Genomic DNA, 15,527 nt, shown 5'->3' with positions numbered 1-15,527 from the left:
TGAAGACGTTACTAGACAGAATCTAAGCATATTGTTAAAGACTCAATGAATCTGTTCCCCACACCTAGAAATTCTCATGCCTTAAGAAAGTATATTTGGAATGGGTCACTTAAAATACCTCTCCAGCCTTCTTGAATAGAACTTTTGCTCTTGATATAGACTCTTCCCTCTCCGCCCCGCCCCCCCCCACTCTTCCCCCTTCCCCCTCGCCTCCCATAAGCCTATTCTGTTTTCTTAGGAAAATGAATGAGTCCCACGAATAGGTTAGGGGAGCAGTACAATTGAGCTAATGTGGACCCTCAGAGCTCCATTTCCTGCGAGATCTAACAGAGGCCCGTATTCATTGCCCTGAAGAGGAAAATGCATTCACTAAAGGGCTTCCACAGAAATAATCTTTAAAAACTCTAATTATTTTTCTTGTTTTTTTTTTTTTTTCACTTCATAACACAACCCATCATCAATTTCGAATTCTTAAAAAAAAAATGTTAGTTGTGATGGAAGGATGGAGGTTTCAACCCCGGGAAAACTGCTTTTATATTGACTAAGAGTCCTTTTCCCAGACCTCAATTTGGTGAGCATGATTATATTCAGCTGGGCCCCACTTGAGATTTTATTTTTTAAAGGGTGAGTGAAGAGGGGAGTGCCGGCTGAAGGTCAAATTCAGTCTTCAGATACTTTCCGGTGGGGGACTTGGTACTCAGTCCCAACCATGAGGGCGGTAGGGGTGGTGGAGGCAAATGAAAGATACTAGATGATATAAACAGATGCAATCATTGGACAGCCTCCGGCCGAAGTGTAAGAAGAGTCTCATTCGGCAGGATTGGAGTTGGGAGAGGTTCTAAGCGAGAGGAAACTTCTAACTATACCTTGATCCCTATTTCACCTCCCTTCCCTTTTCTTCTCCCTTTTCTCCGTCATACCAATTCTGGCCCGGGATACATCCATGTTGAATTATTCCCCCCTTGACACACATAAAGTGGATCCGCCCGGTAACTCAACTCCCGCCCTCTTAGTCGCGCCGCCACCTCCAGGCGGGCTCCGGGGACGTGCTTGGTTCCCCGCTGGGGACGTTCTTTTCCCGGAACTCGAGGGGCGTAATGCCGGGGGAGGGGCGAATCTAGAAGAAAGGAGTGGAGTAGAGAGAAAGGACTAGAGGATCGGGGAAGGAGTAACAACAGCTCCCCCTCGCCCAAGGAAGACATCAAGCCCCGCCCCTTAATATGGCGTCTTATTCACGTCATCGTACCGATGCGGACGTCGTGCAAGGTTTCTGTGTGAATCGAAACTATATTTTTAAAAAGTAAAACCTTTAAAAAGTGAAATTAACCTGAGAGAGAGGGTTACAGAGAAGTAGAGGATAAGAGAGGATTAAGTGAAAGAGAAGTTTTGCGCAAGCGCGGGTGCCACCCTCTTAAAAGTTGGAGCGCGCACCACTGCTACGCATGCGTAAAACTCCCCCCCACGTGGTACCTGTTTCAGGTACTGACAGTATTTTTTAAAAATTCATGTGAATGTTTGATAACCCAGACTTTCAATACATCTCACCTTGGAGTGCTCTCTGTTATCCCTTTAATCTCTTGGTCTGTAGACACGTAAAACAAACCTGCCGGCTTGTATATATGTATCTTAGTGTGTGTGTGTCAGGTACTGGTGATTCCAGAAAGGATTCGGACTTTTAATTGAGTCTTCTGCTCTTTTCCATCCCTTCATCACATTACTTTCTCTGTCTGCACTACTTCCTCTCCTTTTCTCTTCTCACTCCCTCTTATCCTATGGAAATTAGGGCTTCTTGCATTTCTGCAGGGCTCTTCTACCCACCCATTGTGCCAGCCAGAATAGACAGGAGCGGGGAGGAGGGGAGGAAGCAAGAAGCGCAAGTATCTTTTTTGTGTCACGACTCTAATTTTCAGGGATCAGATGCTCATTGATTCCTCCCCGCCTCTTCCAAGACATTCCTCAAGGTCGCAATTATAGAAGCAGCCCAGGAGATGGGATGATGCTCTTTGTTCCCAACAAGATCATCTAAAGTGTTCACATATTTGCCTCTCCACTAATACTCCTCAGCGTTAGGATATTTTAAATCTCCATGTTGAGGTTAAAAAGCAAAGCAAAAAGGATAAAAGGGAGGGCGGGGAAGAAAAAAGAAAGTACCCGCAAGCATAATTGACCTAGTTTTGTGATTTTTTTTTTTTAACATTCTTTATTGTGACGCAAATCTAGGTATTTTGAGACCATGATTTCAGGAAATAATAGACATTGTGACGTTTTTTAGGCTTTGCTAACTTCCAACTGTTCCAGGAGCTGGAATTTACAAAGTTATTTACTCGTCCTCCATCTTCATCCCTCTTTTCTTTCTACCATTTAGTGTTTTTGTATTCTGTTTGTAGGTTTGTTTCTGTTTTTCTTTTTTTGCCTGTGACTCAGCCTTTCCATTGATGTCTCTAGGTTTACCTAAGATTGTTGTTGGTATGCACGAAGGCTTAGCCAATCACGATTTTTTGTTTTTCAGTTCAAATATAGTCCTGTTAATGAGTTGCTGCTGATCCTTGATATGTCCTATCTTGGCACTCAATAGGGCTTATGAGCCTGTTATGGAACAGTAAATCCACTCTTCAAAACATAATGCTTTACTCAATAAAGTTTACTGTCTTATGCTTAAACTACTAGCTAATCTATAAATGCTAATGACAATAACTATCCTCTAGATTCCAAATGGTAATGTCTAAATGGCTAAGTAGAAAAGGAAATAATAAAACGCCATCCTTCCTCAACTGAGAAACTTTGGAACCTAATTATCACTACTAAAAGACTCAGAGAATCGGGAAATATAGGTCTAGAGCTCCAGGTTTAGTGGAAATAACATTAGGATCTAGTCTTGACAATTGAAATCTTGCTAATCACATTTCCTTTGGAAAATTCAATTTGACCTGTTAAGACCAGGGATTTCTCTTCTGTCAAAGTAGGGGGTTAAATTATATCTCTAACAAATTTTCTATTTCTTACAATATTTGATGCAGGATTGCTGGACCTTCTGTCTCTTTTTCAAAAAACTTTCCTTTAACTTCTTCTGTAAACTCAATTTGAAGCTGTTGAGTAGTATTGAAATTTTAAGCAATCCAAATTAAAAACTGCCTTGGGATCTAGGAATGGCAAAATAAAACAGTCTTGGAGGGAATGATAGCAGTAACAGCTGTTGTTGCACTCCTAGATTTTTAGCAGGTTTGCCCAGACACCAGATGGAAACCTTGATTTTTAGACTGTCTGGACAAATACCAGACATATGGCAACCTTAATTTAACCATGAAAGAAATTATCTAAAATGAGCCTACATTTGACATTCTGACATTTTACCTATTAGATTCTAAATCCTCAAGTAAATTTTTCCAAATTTAGATCATTGTGTGAAGCCCTTCTTTCCAGATTTTCCCCTCACATTTTATTTCTAGCTCATTAATTAAACAAAAAAATCATAAATCATTAAACCATAATGCATCTACATTAGGTCCAGATAGATAAGATACAAGTGACTCCCATGAACTATGTGTGTAAAAAGCTTGAAAGGTCACTTAAGAAATGTTATCATTCCCATTGTACAGATGAGGAAACAGTTTCAACAAAGTGACTCAGACAATATCAAAGGAGGGATCGCCTACTATTAGTGTGTTGCTATTAATGTCTTTTTGCAGTTTGCCTTCATTTTAAGATCTTAGGTACTATGCCATTTGTCATGTATATACATTTAATCTTCTCTCGTTCATGGTGGTATTAAGAATATGGTGGTTTCCCTATTTATATTTCTTGAGTTTACTAGCTTTATTTCCTTACCTGGAATCATTATTGCAATTTTTTTTTATTTTTTTGAAGTTCATTGAGACATAATCAATTTTGTTCCATCTATTGATTTTAACTCTATCATATATATGCATATATACATATATATATATACATATGAATTATTTGGAATGAAGAGTTTAATCTACTGATGGTTATACATATTAAATTTATATTTTCTTCCACTAATTATATACCCATATACAAACATTTATGTCACATGTGTGCATATATTTAAGCAATCAACCAATGAACCTTTATTAATGTATTAGTTTGCTATGTAAAGAGGATACAAGTACACGAGTGAAATGGTCTCTGTCACCAATAAATTTAGATTATACTATAGCAGATTTTTAATTGAGGTCTATACATTATAAAAAATTGATAGCTATTTCAATATAATTAGTTTCCTTTATAATTCAATATAGTTTACTTTATTCATCTCAGAATCCATCTCTACAATATCCTTCAAAGGGAACTAGAAGCCTAGAGGCTTCATCAGAATGCCAAAGGGGAACAATGTCCCAAAAACATTAAGATGCTCTGTACTAGGAACATAGTCTACTTTCAGATAAATAACATACACAGAAAATAAATGGACAGCGATGAAGGATGGACTGGAAGAATAAGGGGAGAATTGAAAAAAAAATTTTTGAAAGAGGTGACAATTCAACTGAATCTTCAAGTTGCTAGAGATTCAGAGATAAAAGTGAGGGTGGAGAGAATTCTAGTTATAAGATATAAGCTATGAAAGGTATAGGGGTCAACTTACAACATCATGTATGGGGAAATAGCAAGTACAGCTAGGCTAGAATATAGAGTAATAGATAATCAACCAAAAAAAGGACTTTGAATGCCAAACAGGAGAGTTTATACTATGGGGTGATTAAGTATATAAAGTACTTAAAGACAAGGAGCTATATCAAATTGGATTTTCTGCATCCAATTTGAACTCAATATGTACATTGAGTTCACCTTTCCTTGGCCAAAGAATTAGAAGCAGGGAAGCTGAAGGTAGAGGGGTTCCAGTTATGTTTAGGTGTCCTGACTTTAGAGAAACAAGAAGCCAGGCAAGCAAGAAAGAGATTTGGACTCCAATGCAAATAAGAGGCATAAGATAACTGGTACAATTAAAAGAAAATAGATCGAGTATAAAGCCACAAAAAGTGGTAACTGAGGTTTAGCAACTAATTTCTTTTTTTTTTTTTTAATTGAAGCTTTTTATTTTCAAAACATATGCAAAGATAATTTTTCACCATTGACTCTTGCAAAACCTTGTGTTCCAATTTCCTCCCCTTCCCCCCACTCCCTCTCCTAGAAGGCAAGTAATCCAATATATGTTAAACATGGCAAAAATATATGTAAATCCAACATAGATATTCATAGTTATACAGTTATCTTGCTGCACAAGAAGAATCAGATTGAAAAAGGAAAAAAATGGGAAAGAAAATAAAATGCAAGCAAACAACCACAAAAGAAGTGAAAATGTTATATTATGACCCACACTCAGTTCCCACAGTCGTCTCTCTAGGTGTAGATGGTTCTCATCATCACAAGATTATTGGAACTGGCCTAAATTGTCTCATTGTTGAGAAAAGCCAAGTCCATCAGAATTGATCATCGTATAATCTTAGCAACTAATAGTTCTACAAAATGATAGCCATTAATGTTTTCCCCAAAATTTATTCTTCTTTACAACTTTGCTATTTTCTGCCAAAGCTACCTATATCCTGTTCACTCTGTTTTCTGCCCTAGGTGAATCACTTACTTTCTATCACCCTATATATTTAAATAATTGTTATAGTTTTATATTAACTCTATTTTTAAATGGAAATTGATGTATTAAGTATTGTGATTTGTGAACTAGAAATTTATTAATCTCCTAATTTTAAGTCGGATACAGAAAATTAAAAAAAAGAATACTGAAAATAAAATTTTCAAATTTTAGAACATTTAGATGTAATTCATAGGGAGATCAGACTGAACAATATATTCATTAGATATTCTGTGAATTATGCTGTATCATTCAAACACCAGGTATGCTTTTGTTAGGAGACTTTAACTTGAAATATGTTTATAAGACATATTGAAGTTGAGAAAATAGAGGCTTTCACAAAAAAATCATGACTGCAAGGTAGCTAAAGTATATTTGGATTAGAATGTAACAGTTTATCCATGAGTAGGCAGAAAACAGGGGTCTTTTATATATATAAAAAAAGATAGCTCACCAATGGGTTGATCAGAAAGTAGGTTCCCTCAACTAAACAGTGAAATGCCACTTGAAACATAACTTGGGAGCAAGATTGAGGTCACAAAAGGAGCAAAAGAGTGTTATCAGTAGATTAAATTCATTCTTTATGAAGGTGAAGAGACCAATGGTTCCAAGATTCTGTTCAGTATGTATCAATTAGCACAGTCTAATCAAAGAATCAGAATTGTCTGCTATAACTATTGAATAAAATATGAGTGATGACTGCACTTGTTCCAAAGTCTGAAAATACTAAGAATGAATGATCATCATCCTTGTGGTGATTTACCACAATTTGATACAAGAATATTACCATCAAGAAAACAAGTACTATTATAATTTAGAGTAGATGTGTGTAAATATGTCAACTATGTCTTAAGAAGAGAATATTTGTTTTGTTTGAAGGAAGCAGATGGCAAAAAAATAAAAAATAAGCAAATGTTGTGAAACAAGCAAAAGATATGAGTCCCTTATTTCATATCATAAGTGAAAACAATATGACAAAGTCTTGGTGAAAGATTTTAGTGTTCATAGAATATTAGGTTATTTGAAATAGAAAATAAACAGAAATTTTCTAATCAGATGCAAATATTTGTATGCGACAACTTTCAGGTAAAGAAGAAATGGGGGGGAAAGGAAGCCTAAGAAATGAAATAAATTATCCGCTAGAAACAATGGAATAACACAGAAACACTAGCTGGACAATGCTTGTTTCCCAGAAAGCACAGATAATCCTGGGGAAAAAAGTTGCACCAACGATAGCCAATACTGAAAACAGAAACTTGTATCTAAGACTGAGGGGGCACTTGGACAGGTGAGAATAGATAATAAATCTAGAGAAAGGACATTTCTTGCCTATAATTTTAGTTGTAGAATTTGCTAGGGTAAAAAATAAAAAAGACAAACCATAGAATTTTGAAACACTGGTAGTGAACACATAATATTACTTAATTTATGAACATGTGTAGAAAAATTAATAGATCACAATAGAATTAGGAATATTCACCCTATAAACTGACTAAATTTATTATGTTGCATAGGTTTAATTTATTATTGAATTATACAAAATGTTTTTATATTTTTATATATAATTTTATTAGTAGTAGTATAATATTTTAATTTTTACTTCAATATTATAAATATATTTTTCTCATTTAAAGCAGCATGTAAGATGTTGTTTTGCAAGATATTTGCTTTATATTTTAATTTAATATATCCAAAATTTTCAGTGTGATAATTTTTTGACAATGGGGAGAAATATATCTTTTTCAAATATTGCTGAACCTTGAAGAAACAGGGAAACATGAAGAGTAATTATTTTAAGTTATTCTTTGTGAAAATTTTGTCATAGTTTTTAAGAGGCTGAAAGAATTGATAGAAATAACTTGAAGGCAAACAAAAAACTTGAAAAAAAAAAAGATGGAATGATTTTCTTGATGAAATTATTTTGGCTTTTATCTTTCAATGAAAAAAAAGAATTCTTGAGAACAGACTTTACTAGATATCTTGAGTAAACTAAATTGTGCAATCGCTTTCCTTAGTCATCTGTAGTAATAATAGTGGTGGTTTGAAATGACTGACCATAGTCTTTCCCTTAGTTAAAACATATAAATTTTTTTAAATTTTTAATTGTGTTTATTTAACACCTAAATACAAACTAGAAAAAAAAATTGCCATGTTCACAGCATAACAGACGAGAGAATTAAAAATATGAAATAATAAATTTCCATTTCAAGAAAGCCTATACATTGTGTTCATACCCAACCATCTTTTGTTTGCTTCCTTATAAGTTTTCTTTTGTTGTCTGCTGTGCACTTTTTACTTTTCCCCCTCTCCTTCCATTTGTAGCAAGTATGCTACAATTAATTCTTAAAATTTCCACACACAAAAAAAGTGAACATAGCATGTATTGATTTACATTCAATCTCCATAGTTCTTTTTTTGGCTGCCGATGGTATTTTCTACCCAAGTTTATTGAGATTGCCTTGGATCACCGTACATTCTTGCTGTTATTGTGTACAATGTATTCCTGGTTCTGCTTGTTTTGCTCAGCATCAATTCTGACCCAGATGAGCAAATGCAGTGCTATACACCAAATCTCTGAAAGCTGCCCACTCCTTTAGTGCTCCATTGATGCCAATTTTTGTTGGCTCAACTTACTCTCCAAGTTGGCAACAAATTTCCCTCTCAGAGAAGCACTCTAATCTGGTGACATTGATTCTTTTAATAGTCTTTTTGCCTTGGGGACAACCATTTTTGTTGAATGTGAATATATAGCCTGGAAAAGATAAATCTATGATCAGCCCAGCACTCTGCACCACACATTGCCTTGGTCACTTTCACATCCTGTCTGTCTCTTTTTACAATCATATAGTCTATTAAATGCTAATGTTTGCTGTGAGAGTAGAGCTTCAAAGTTTTATTGCACTTAGGGAAATGGAATACAATGTTGGTGAGGAGAAGATCATGAGATGCACAAGTTTTCAGTAAATGACCATTGTTCTGGCTGTTTCCAATTCCATTCTTCCCTGGACTCCCTGCCATGTCTGATAGTCTGAGCCTACTCTAGCATTAAAATTGCTCAGAATCATAAACTTGTCCTTTTTGGGGGGCACATTGATGATAAGGCTCTCCAGTTTTTCTCTAACTCATCAGTATTTGTCCTGGTGGAAGCATAGACACTGATGATGGTGGCATGGCATTTTCCTGCAAGTGGAAATTGCATTGTCATGATTCTACCATTCACTACTTTTGGATGACAAGAGAACTTGTTTCCTAGATTAGTTTTGATTACAAATCCTATACCAGCTTCAGGTGTTCCCTTTCACTGTGGCCACTCCAGAAAAAAATGTGGATCCAGCTCCTATTTCAGTAAGGAGGACTTAATTTGCCAACCTTATTTCACTCATTGCTGCTATTTGGCTATAATACCAGTTGAGTTTTCTTACAACAAGAGCTGTTCTTTCAGGTCTACTAGATTTTTGTCTTGTCTATAAGTATAGACACATTCTGGGTAGTGAGAAGAATCAGCTTTTCAGAAGCTTCTGTCCATTTTTAGTGTTTCTACCATATTGTAGGACCCTGCCTGCTGAGTAATTGAGCCAGGGTTAGGTAAGCAGACAATTTTTAGGGCACCTTTTCTAGCCTCTTCCTGGAGGGAAGCAGTGTGATCCTTAAAAGGGGCTGCTGAATCCCACTATTGCTTCCAGTGACAACCAAGGTTACCTATGTGCAGGGTTGTGACTACAGCTCTCAGTCTATCAGCGCTTGCTGCTTTGCCACTCGTCTGTTGCCATAGGACTTTGAGATCATTTAAGAATGGAAAAATGGCATGTGATATCTTTTGATTCATGCGTAAATTGGAAAGTAAGTACATGAAGTTGTCAACCTCGCATTCTCTTCTAAAGACATCATTATCCAATAGCAGGACAGAGTCAAGATGACTAGTGATCGCTCAAGATGCAGTGGATGGCCTTAGTGTCTCTGATGTCTTACCAAGCTCTGAGCACACCTCAACACCTACATTCCCTGCCTTCATGGCCTTTGGAACAAATTGTTCTCATCTGCCCATTTCCCCAGGGGAAGTCTTCATAGGTTTGGGGTAGACACTCCCTCTAACTCCTTGTAAAGTCTGAGACCACTTGGTTACCTTCAACCTGGTGTAGCTTGTCTGCCAAAACAGTTTACTGGAATGTGATCACTGTGTATGCTACAGCTTCTTGTACCACATGTGAGACTTAGGTGGATTAGATGGACACCAAAAGGAGAAAGCAGCTAACTAGAGGGCTTGGCAGCCCTTACTCCAAAGGTGCTAGTCTTTCTTACATACTCCCTACACCCTTGGTTTCTTTTAACTTTGCTTCCCCTTTCCAAATTCTAGTTTAAATATGTGTGTGTCTATACGAACACATATGTATGTATGTATGTATATAGAGATATCTATAATCATAAACTCTTATACATTCATATACATCTAGTAGTAAAGTTACTACTTTTGCTTTCTCTGTTTCTCTGAAGGTGAATAAAACCACTCTTCATAAGACCAAGTCTTTCCATACTTTTCTAAATCCACCAACCCATCATTTCTGATAGCACAGTAATATTCCAATCTTATACTGTCTAGTTTTTTTTTTAATAGTTCTAAAACAATACAGATTAATATGGCTGGCAAATAATGTAGTGTCCTTATTTTTCTCTTTTGATTAAATCTGTTTTAATGGGTGGGGCCAAGATGGTGGAGAGTATGTCTCTATCTGAGCTCCTAGTGTTCCTTACATCAAGACCAGATCAAGCATCTGAACTGGTTTGGGAGTGACAGAACCCACAGATATTTGGAGTACAACAAATTTCCATAAGAAGATTCTTTCAAAGAACTTCAGAAAAGGTCTGTTCAATAGTGCAGAAAGAGAGGCTGCTGAGCCAGACATCAAGACAGGGAGCTGGGCAGGAAACTAGGGTGGGGAGCCAGGACTTTACTGCATCCATGCACTGGAGAGTCTACTGTAAGACTCTTAGGCTACTGTGTCCTGGTTACAAGGCAGTGGTTCAGCAGATTATCTGTGAGATACCCAAAGCAAATACATAAGACAAATTGTGAGTCCCCAGACTCCAGAATGTGGGACCTGGCCACACCTACTCAGCACCAGAAGTTAGTCAGCAGCCAAAAATCTACTATCTTACAAAATTAAGCATCATCTTTCAGGGGGAAAAATGGACATTCAATGAAACAGGTGAATTTCATCTATTTCTGATGAAAAGGCCAGAGCTGAATAGAAAATTTGAACTTCAAATATAGAACTCAAGAAAAGCATAAAAAGGTAAAAAGGAAAGAAAAAATAATTTTCTTTAAAAAATTAAAAAGTTTATATCCCTTATGGGAAGATTTATGTTTAACTCTTGAGATCTGTATCTATGTAATGAATATACTTAGATGGTGCAGGTATAATTTGATTTTTTTGTAATAATATAAAAAAAGAAACTAGAGGAGGAAAGGGGATTCTACTGAAAGAAGAAGAAAATGGAGTTAAAATGGGATAAATTATATATCATGAGGAGGCAAAAAAGACCTATTGAAATTGAGGGAAGGAAGGGCGGGGAATGAGCATTGTGTGAATCTTAATCTCATTAGATTTGTCTCAAAAGAGAATATCAGAAACATTTAGTTTCTCAGAGAAGCTTGTCTCACCTTATAGGAAAGGAAAAGGGAAGCTAATAGAAGGGAGAACAGAAGTGGAAGGGGAAAGGTATAAGAAAGGGGGAAAGGCTGCAAAAGGGGAGGGATGTTTGAGGGAAAGGATAGTCAGTGACAAAATATTGGGGAAGAGGAAAGTGGGAAAAGGTAAGAGAAAGTATAACTGGGGGAAAACAAGCTGGCAGGAAATACAGTTAGTAATTTTATCTGTGAATGTGAATGGGATGAACTCTCCCATAAAATAGAAGCAAATAGCAGACTGGATTAAAAGACAGAACCCTACAATATATTGTTTACAAGAAGCACATTTAAAGCAGAGTGATACATTTAGAATAAAGGTAAAAGGATGGAGTAGAATCTATTATGCTTCAGCTGAAAAAAAGCAGGGGTAGCAACCCTGATCTCAGATCAAGCAAAAGCAAAAATAGATCTAATTAAAAGAGATAAAACTTTCCATACAAATCAGATCTAATCAATTAGAAAAATATGTTCATAGGTAGGCTAAGCGAATATAATAAAAATGACAATATGACTTAAATTAATCTACTTATTCAGTGTCATACCAATCAAATTCCCAAGAAATTATTTTACAGATCCAGAAAAAATAAGTTCATCTGGAAGAATAAAAGGTCAAGAATTTCAAGGGAATTAATGGAAAAAAATGCAAATGAAGGTGCCCTAGCTATGCCAGATCTAAAACTATATTATAAAGCAGCAGCAGTCATCAAAACGATTTGGTACTGGCTAAGGAATAGAGTAGCCAATCAGTGGAATAAGTTAGGTACACAGGACAAAATAGCCAGTGACTATAAGTAATCTAACATTTGACAAATCCAAAGACTCCAACTTCTGGGATAAGAACTCACTATTTGACAAAACTGGGAAATTTGGAAACTAGTATGGCAGAAACTAGACAATGATCCACATCTAACACCATATATTAAGATAAGATCAAAATGGGTTCATGATTTAGACATAAAGGGTGATATTATAAGCAAGTTAGAAGAACAAAGGATAGTTTACCTCTCACATTTGGGGAGAAAGAATTTATGGCTAAAGAAGAATTGTGGCTAAATACAAAATATTTAATTTTGGTTATGTTAAGCTTTTTGTACAAACAAAACTAATGCAGACAAGATTAGAAGGGAAGCAATAAACTGGGAAAACATTTTATAGTCAAAGGTTCTGATAAAGGCCTCATTTCTAAAATATGTAGAGAATTCACTCTAGTTATAAGAATTCAAGCCATTCTCCACTGGATAATTGGTCAAAGGATATGAACTGATAATTTTCAGATGAAGAAATTGAAACCCATTTCTAGCCATATAAAAAGGTGTTCTAAATCACTGTTGATCAGAGAAATGCAAATTAAATCAAATCTAAAATACCTCTACATACCTCTCAGATTGGCTAAGAGGACAGGAAAAGATAATGACAATTGCTAGAGGGGATGTGGGAAAACTGGGACACTAATACATTGTTGGTGGAGTTGTGAACTGATCCAACCATTTTGGACAGCAATTTAGACTATGCCCAAAGGGCTATTAAACTGTGCATACTCTTTGATGCAGCAGCATTTCTAATGGACATATCCCAAAGAGATCATAAAGGAAGGAAAGGGACCCACATGTGCAAAAATGTTTATGGCAGTCTTTTTTGTAGTGGCAAGAAACTGGATACCCATCAGTTAGAGAAGGGCTGAATAAATTACAGTACATGAATGTTATGAAATATTATTGTTCTATAAGAAATGATCAGCAGGATGATTTCAGACAAGCCTGGAGAGACTTACATGAACTGATGCTGAGTGAAATGAGCAGAACCAGGAGATGATTGTACAAGGCAACAAGACAATTATGCCATGATCAATTCTGATGGACATAGCTTTTTTCAACAATGAGATGATTCAGGCTAGTTTCAATGATCTTGTGATGAAGTAACCTATCTACCCCAGAGAGAAGACTGTGGGAACTGAGGGTGGATCACAGCATGGCATTTTCATTCTTTTTTATTGTTTGCTTGCATTTTATTTTCTTTCTCATTTTTTTCTTTTTGAGCTGATTTTTCTTGTGCAGCATGACAATTGTATAAATATGTAAGCACAATTGGATTTAACATACATTTTTAATGTTTCACATAAGTTGGATTACTTGCCATATAGGGGAGAGAGTGAGGGGAAAAGGGATAAGGAAATTTGGAAGACAAGGTTTTGCAAGGGTCAATGTTGAAAAATTATCCACACATCTGTTTTGAAAATAAAAAGCTTTAATAAAAAATAAAAATAAAAATCTGTTTTAGCTTTAACTTTGTCTAATATTAATGATGACTACCCCTGCTTTTTTTTCTAATAAATTCTACTGTTGATCATTATTATTTCACCTGCTACCTTGCCTTAGAATTGTTCTTTGATGTTTACCTTATATTTCTCTTGGATCATAAATGCCAAATTTTCTATTAAGTTTGGGTCTTTTTGCAACAAAATCCTGAAAGTTTGGCAATTCATTGAATATCTTTTTTTTTCCTCATTCAGGATTATACTTAACTTTGCTGGGTCTAATATTTTCAACTCAACCTCTTTTGTTCTTGATGTAGTGTTCCAAGACTGAGATATTTTAATGAACCACTACTAAGTTTCTGTGATTCTAATTGTGGCTTTGCCATATTTGATCTTTTTCTTTTCTTTTTTTTTTTTTTTTGTTTTGCTCAAAATATTTTCTTCTTGACCTGGAACTTTTAAAATTTGGCTATGATGTTCCTGCAGGTTTTCCTTGGAAGAACTCTTTGAAATGATAATTGATGGGTTTTTTCTATTCCTCCTTTTTTGCTTTAACACTTCAAGACAATTTTCTTTATTTCTTATATTATTGTATCAAGACTTTTTTTTTTTTTTGTAACTTTCAGGGTAGTCTAATTATTATGTTTTCTCTTCTTGATCTATTATACAGATCAATTGTTTTTCTTTGAGCTGTCTCACATTGTCTTCTATTTTTTTCATTCCTGACATTTTGTTAAGTTATTTCTTGTTCTCATAACTTTGCTGGCTTTTCCTTTTCCAATTCTAGTTTTCAAGGAGTCATTTTTTTCTTCAAGATTTTGACTTCCCGCAGGGAGGAGCCTAGTCTGCCTTCCTCATTGCTTCATCATGTGTGTGTTACTTTCTTCTCATGCAGGGCTGTCGTTCCTTTTCCCACAGTTTTCCCCCAACTCTGATTCCCTATAGTGTCTGGGAGGTGAAAATTCCTCTGGCTGGAGCTAAGGCTACTCCCTAATCCAGCAAGGCCCAGGACTTGATGTTTGTTGGTTTAGGGAAATTCGCCTGGGGACCAAACCTCTGTCCTGACAGCTTTCTTTAGATATGTTTTGGTTGTCTCCAGAGGACCACTGTTTTGCCCCAACTCTTGCTTGTTTTTATCACTCAACCTTCTCCTTAAGGTGTTATTTTGTCTTGTCTGTGAGAGCAATTTGGAGAGCTTGATATTTTCTGACCTATTCTGTCATCTTCCCAGAATTCTTTCCTCTAAAATATTGTAAATCATAATTTTTATTTTTGTGTTTATTCTTAATAAATTGTTTAGTGAGTCAGTAAACTTAATCTCAAGAGATTGGGGACTTTGATTTGTAGAGAAATATGAGCAATTATTTATGGGGGAAAAGTTTCTCTGGCTTATTAAATGATATATAACAAATTGTGGTTATACTAGTAGTAATGATAGAGATGGGATTCAAGCCAAGGTCCTTTTAAAGTAAATTCATTCCATCTTTGTTCTGTTTCTTTCCTAATAGGAAATTTCACTTTTGTCTTTATGTGCCCAGGGCCTAACCCAGTTACTTGCACATACTATTTATACAATAAATGCTTATTGATTGACTGATTGTTAGAAATAACAATCCTTCCTTGACTTACATAATGGTTATAATTTATGTCTGTGACCAAAAATATTAATCACCTATTAACTATTTTGAGTGATGATCCTCTCTATATTTTACTAGATTGGTCTTCAAATATTATACCTGTAGGCTATTGCCAATTCTAAACTCAAAGCTTTTTCAATTTGGCAGAACCTGCCAGAACTAAATGTCCATTGGCATAGTCTTTGAAAGCCCAAGATTTTCATTTTACTATCTAATAAGTCATTTTGTTGTACCATCTGTTTGAAAAATATGAATTCATATACCCATATACTGAAATCGTTTTTATTAAAGTCAAACAATTTCACTTTTTATATCAAAAGTGAGAAAGCCTTGTTATTCTATAAA

The 15,527-nt window shown here is 35.6% G+C and overlaps 1 protein-coding gene and 1 long non-coding RNA gene across 4 annotated transcripts in view; one reads left to right on the top strand and one right to left on the bottom strand.

The window, feature by feature from the left end:
* Window positions 1-2,172, bottom strand: part of PNPLA4 (patatin like phospholipase domain containing 4) — a 53,801-nt gene extending 51,629 nt beyond the window's left edge. The window contains exon 1 of one of the 3 annotated variants that reach the window (XM_051984563.1): window positions 1,546-2,172. Coding sequence is in view for 1 of the 3 variants with exons in the window: in XM_051984562.1 (XP_051840522.1) it covers window positions 921-945 (25 nt within the window). In the remaining 2 variants the exon portion in view is untranslated. Of the gene's footprint in view, window positions 1-866; window positions 1,158-1,545 lie in introns of those variants that run through there. The other 2 variants (XM_051984562.1, XM_051984564.1) reach the window with 2 other exon arrangements.
* Window positions 1,173-15,527, top strand: part of LOC127553660 (uncharacterized) — a 52,077-nt gene continuing 37,722 nt past the window's right edge. Inside the window, exon 1 of the long non-coding RNA XR_007951796.1 lies at window positions 1,173-1,266. This is a non-coding gene — a long non-coding RNA (uncharacterized LOC127553660). The remainder of the gene's footprint in view (window positions 1,267-15,527) is intronic.

Source organism: Antechinus flavipes, chromosome 3 (genome assembly GCF_016432865.1).
Source record: "Antechinus flavipes isolate AdamAnt ecotype Samford, QLD, Australia chromosome 3, AdamAnt_v2, whole genome shotgun sequence".
Classification (NCBI taxonomy): Eukaryota; Metazoa; Chordata; class Mammalia; order Dasyuromorphia; family Dasyuridae; genus Antechinus; species Antechinus flavipes.
This window is presented reverse-complemented; position numbering and strand designations above follow the sequence as displayed.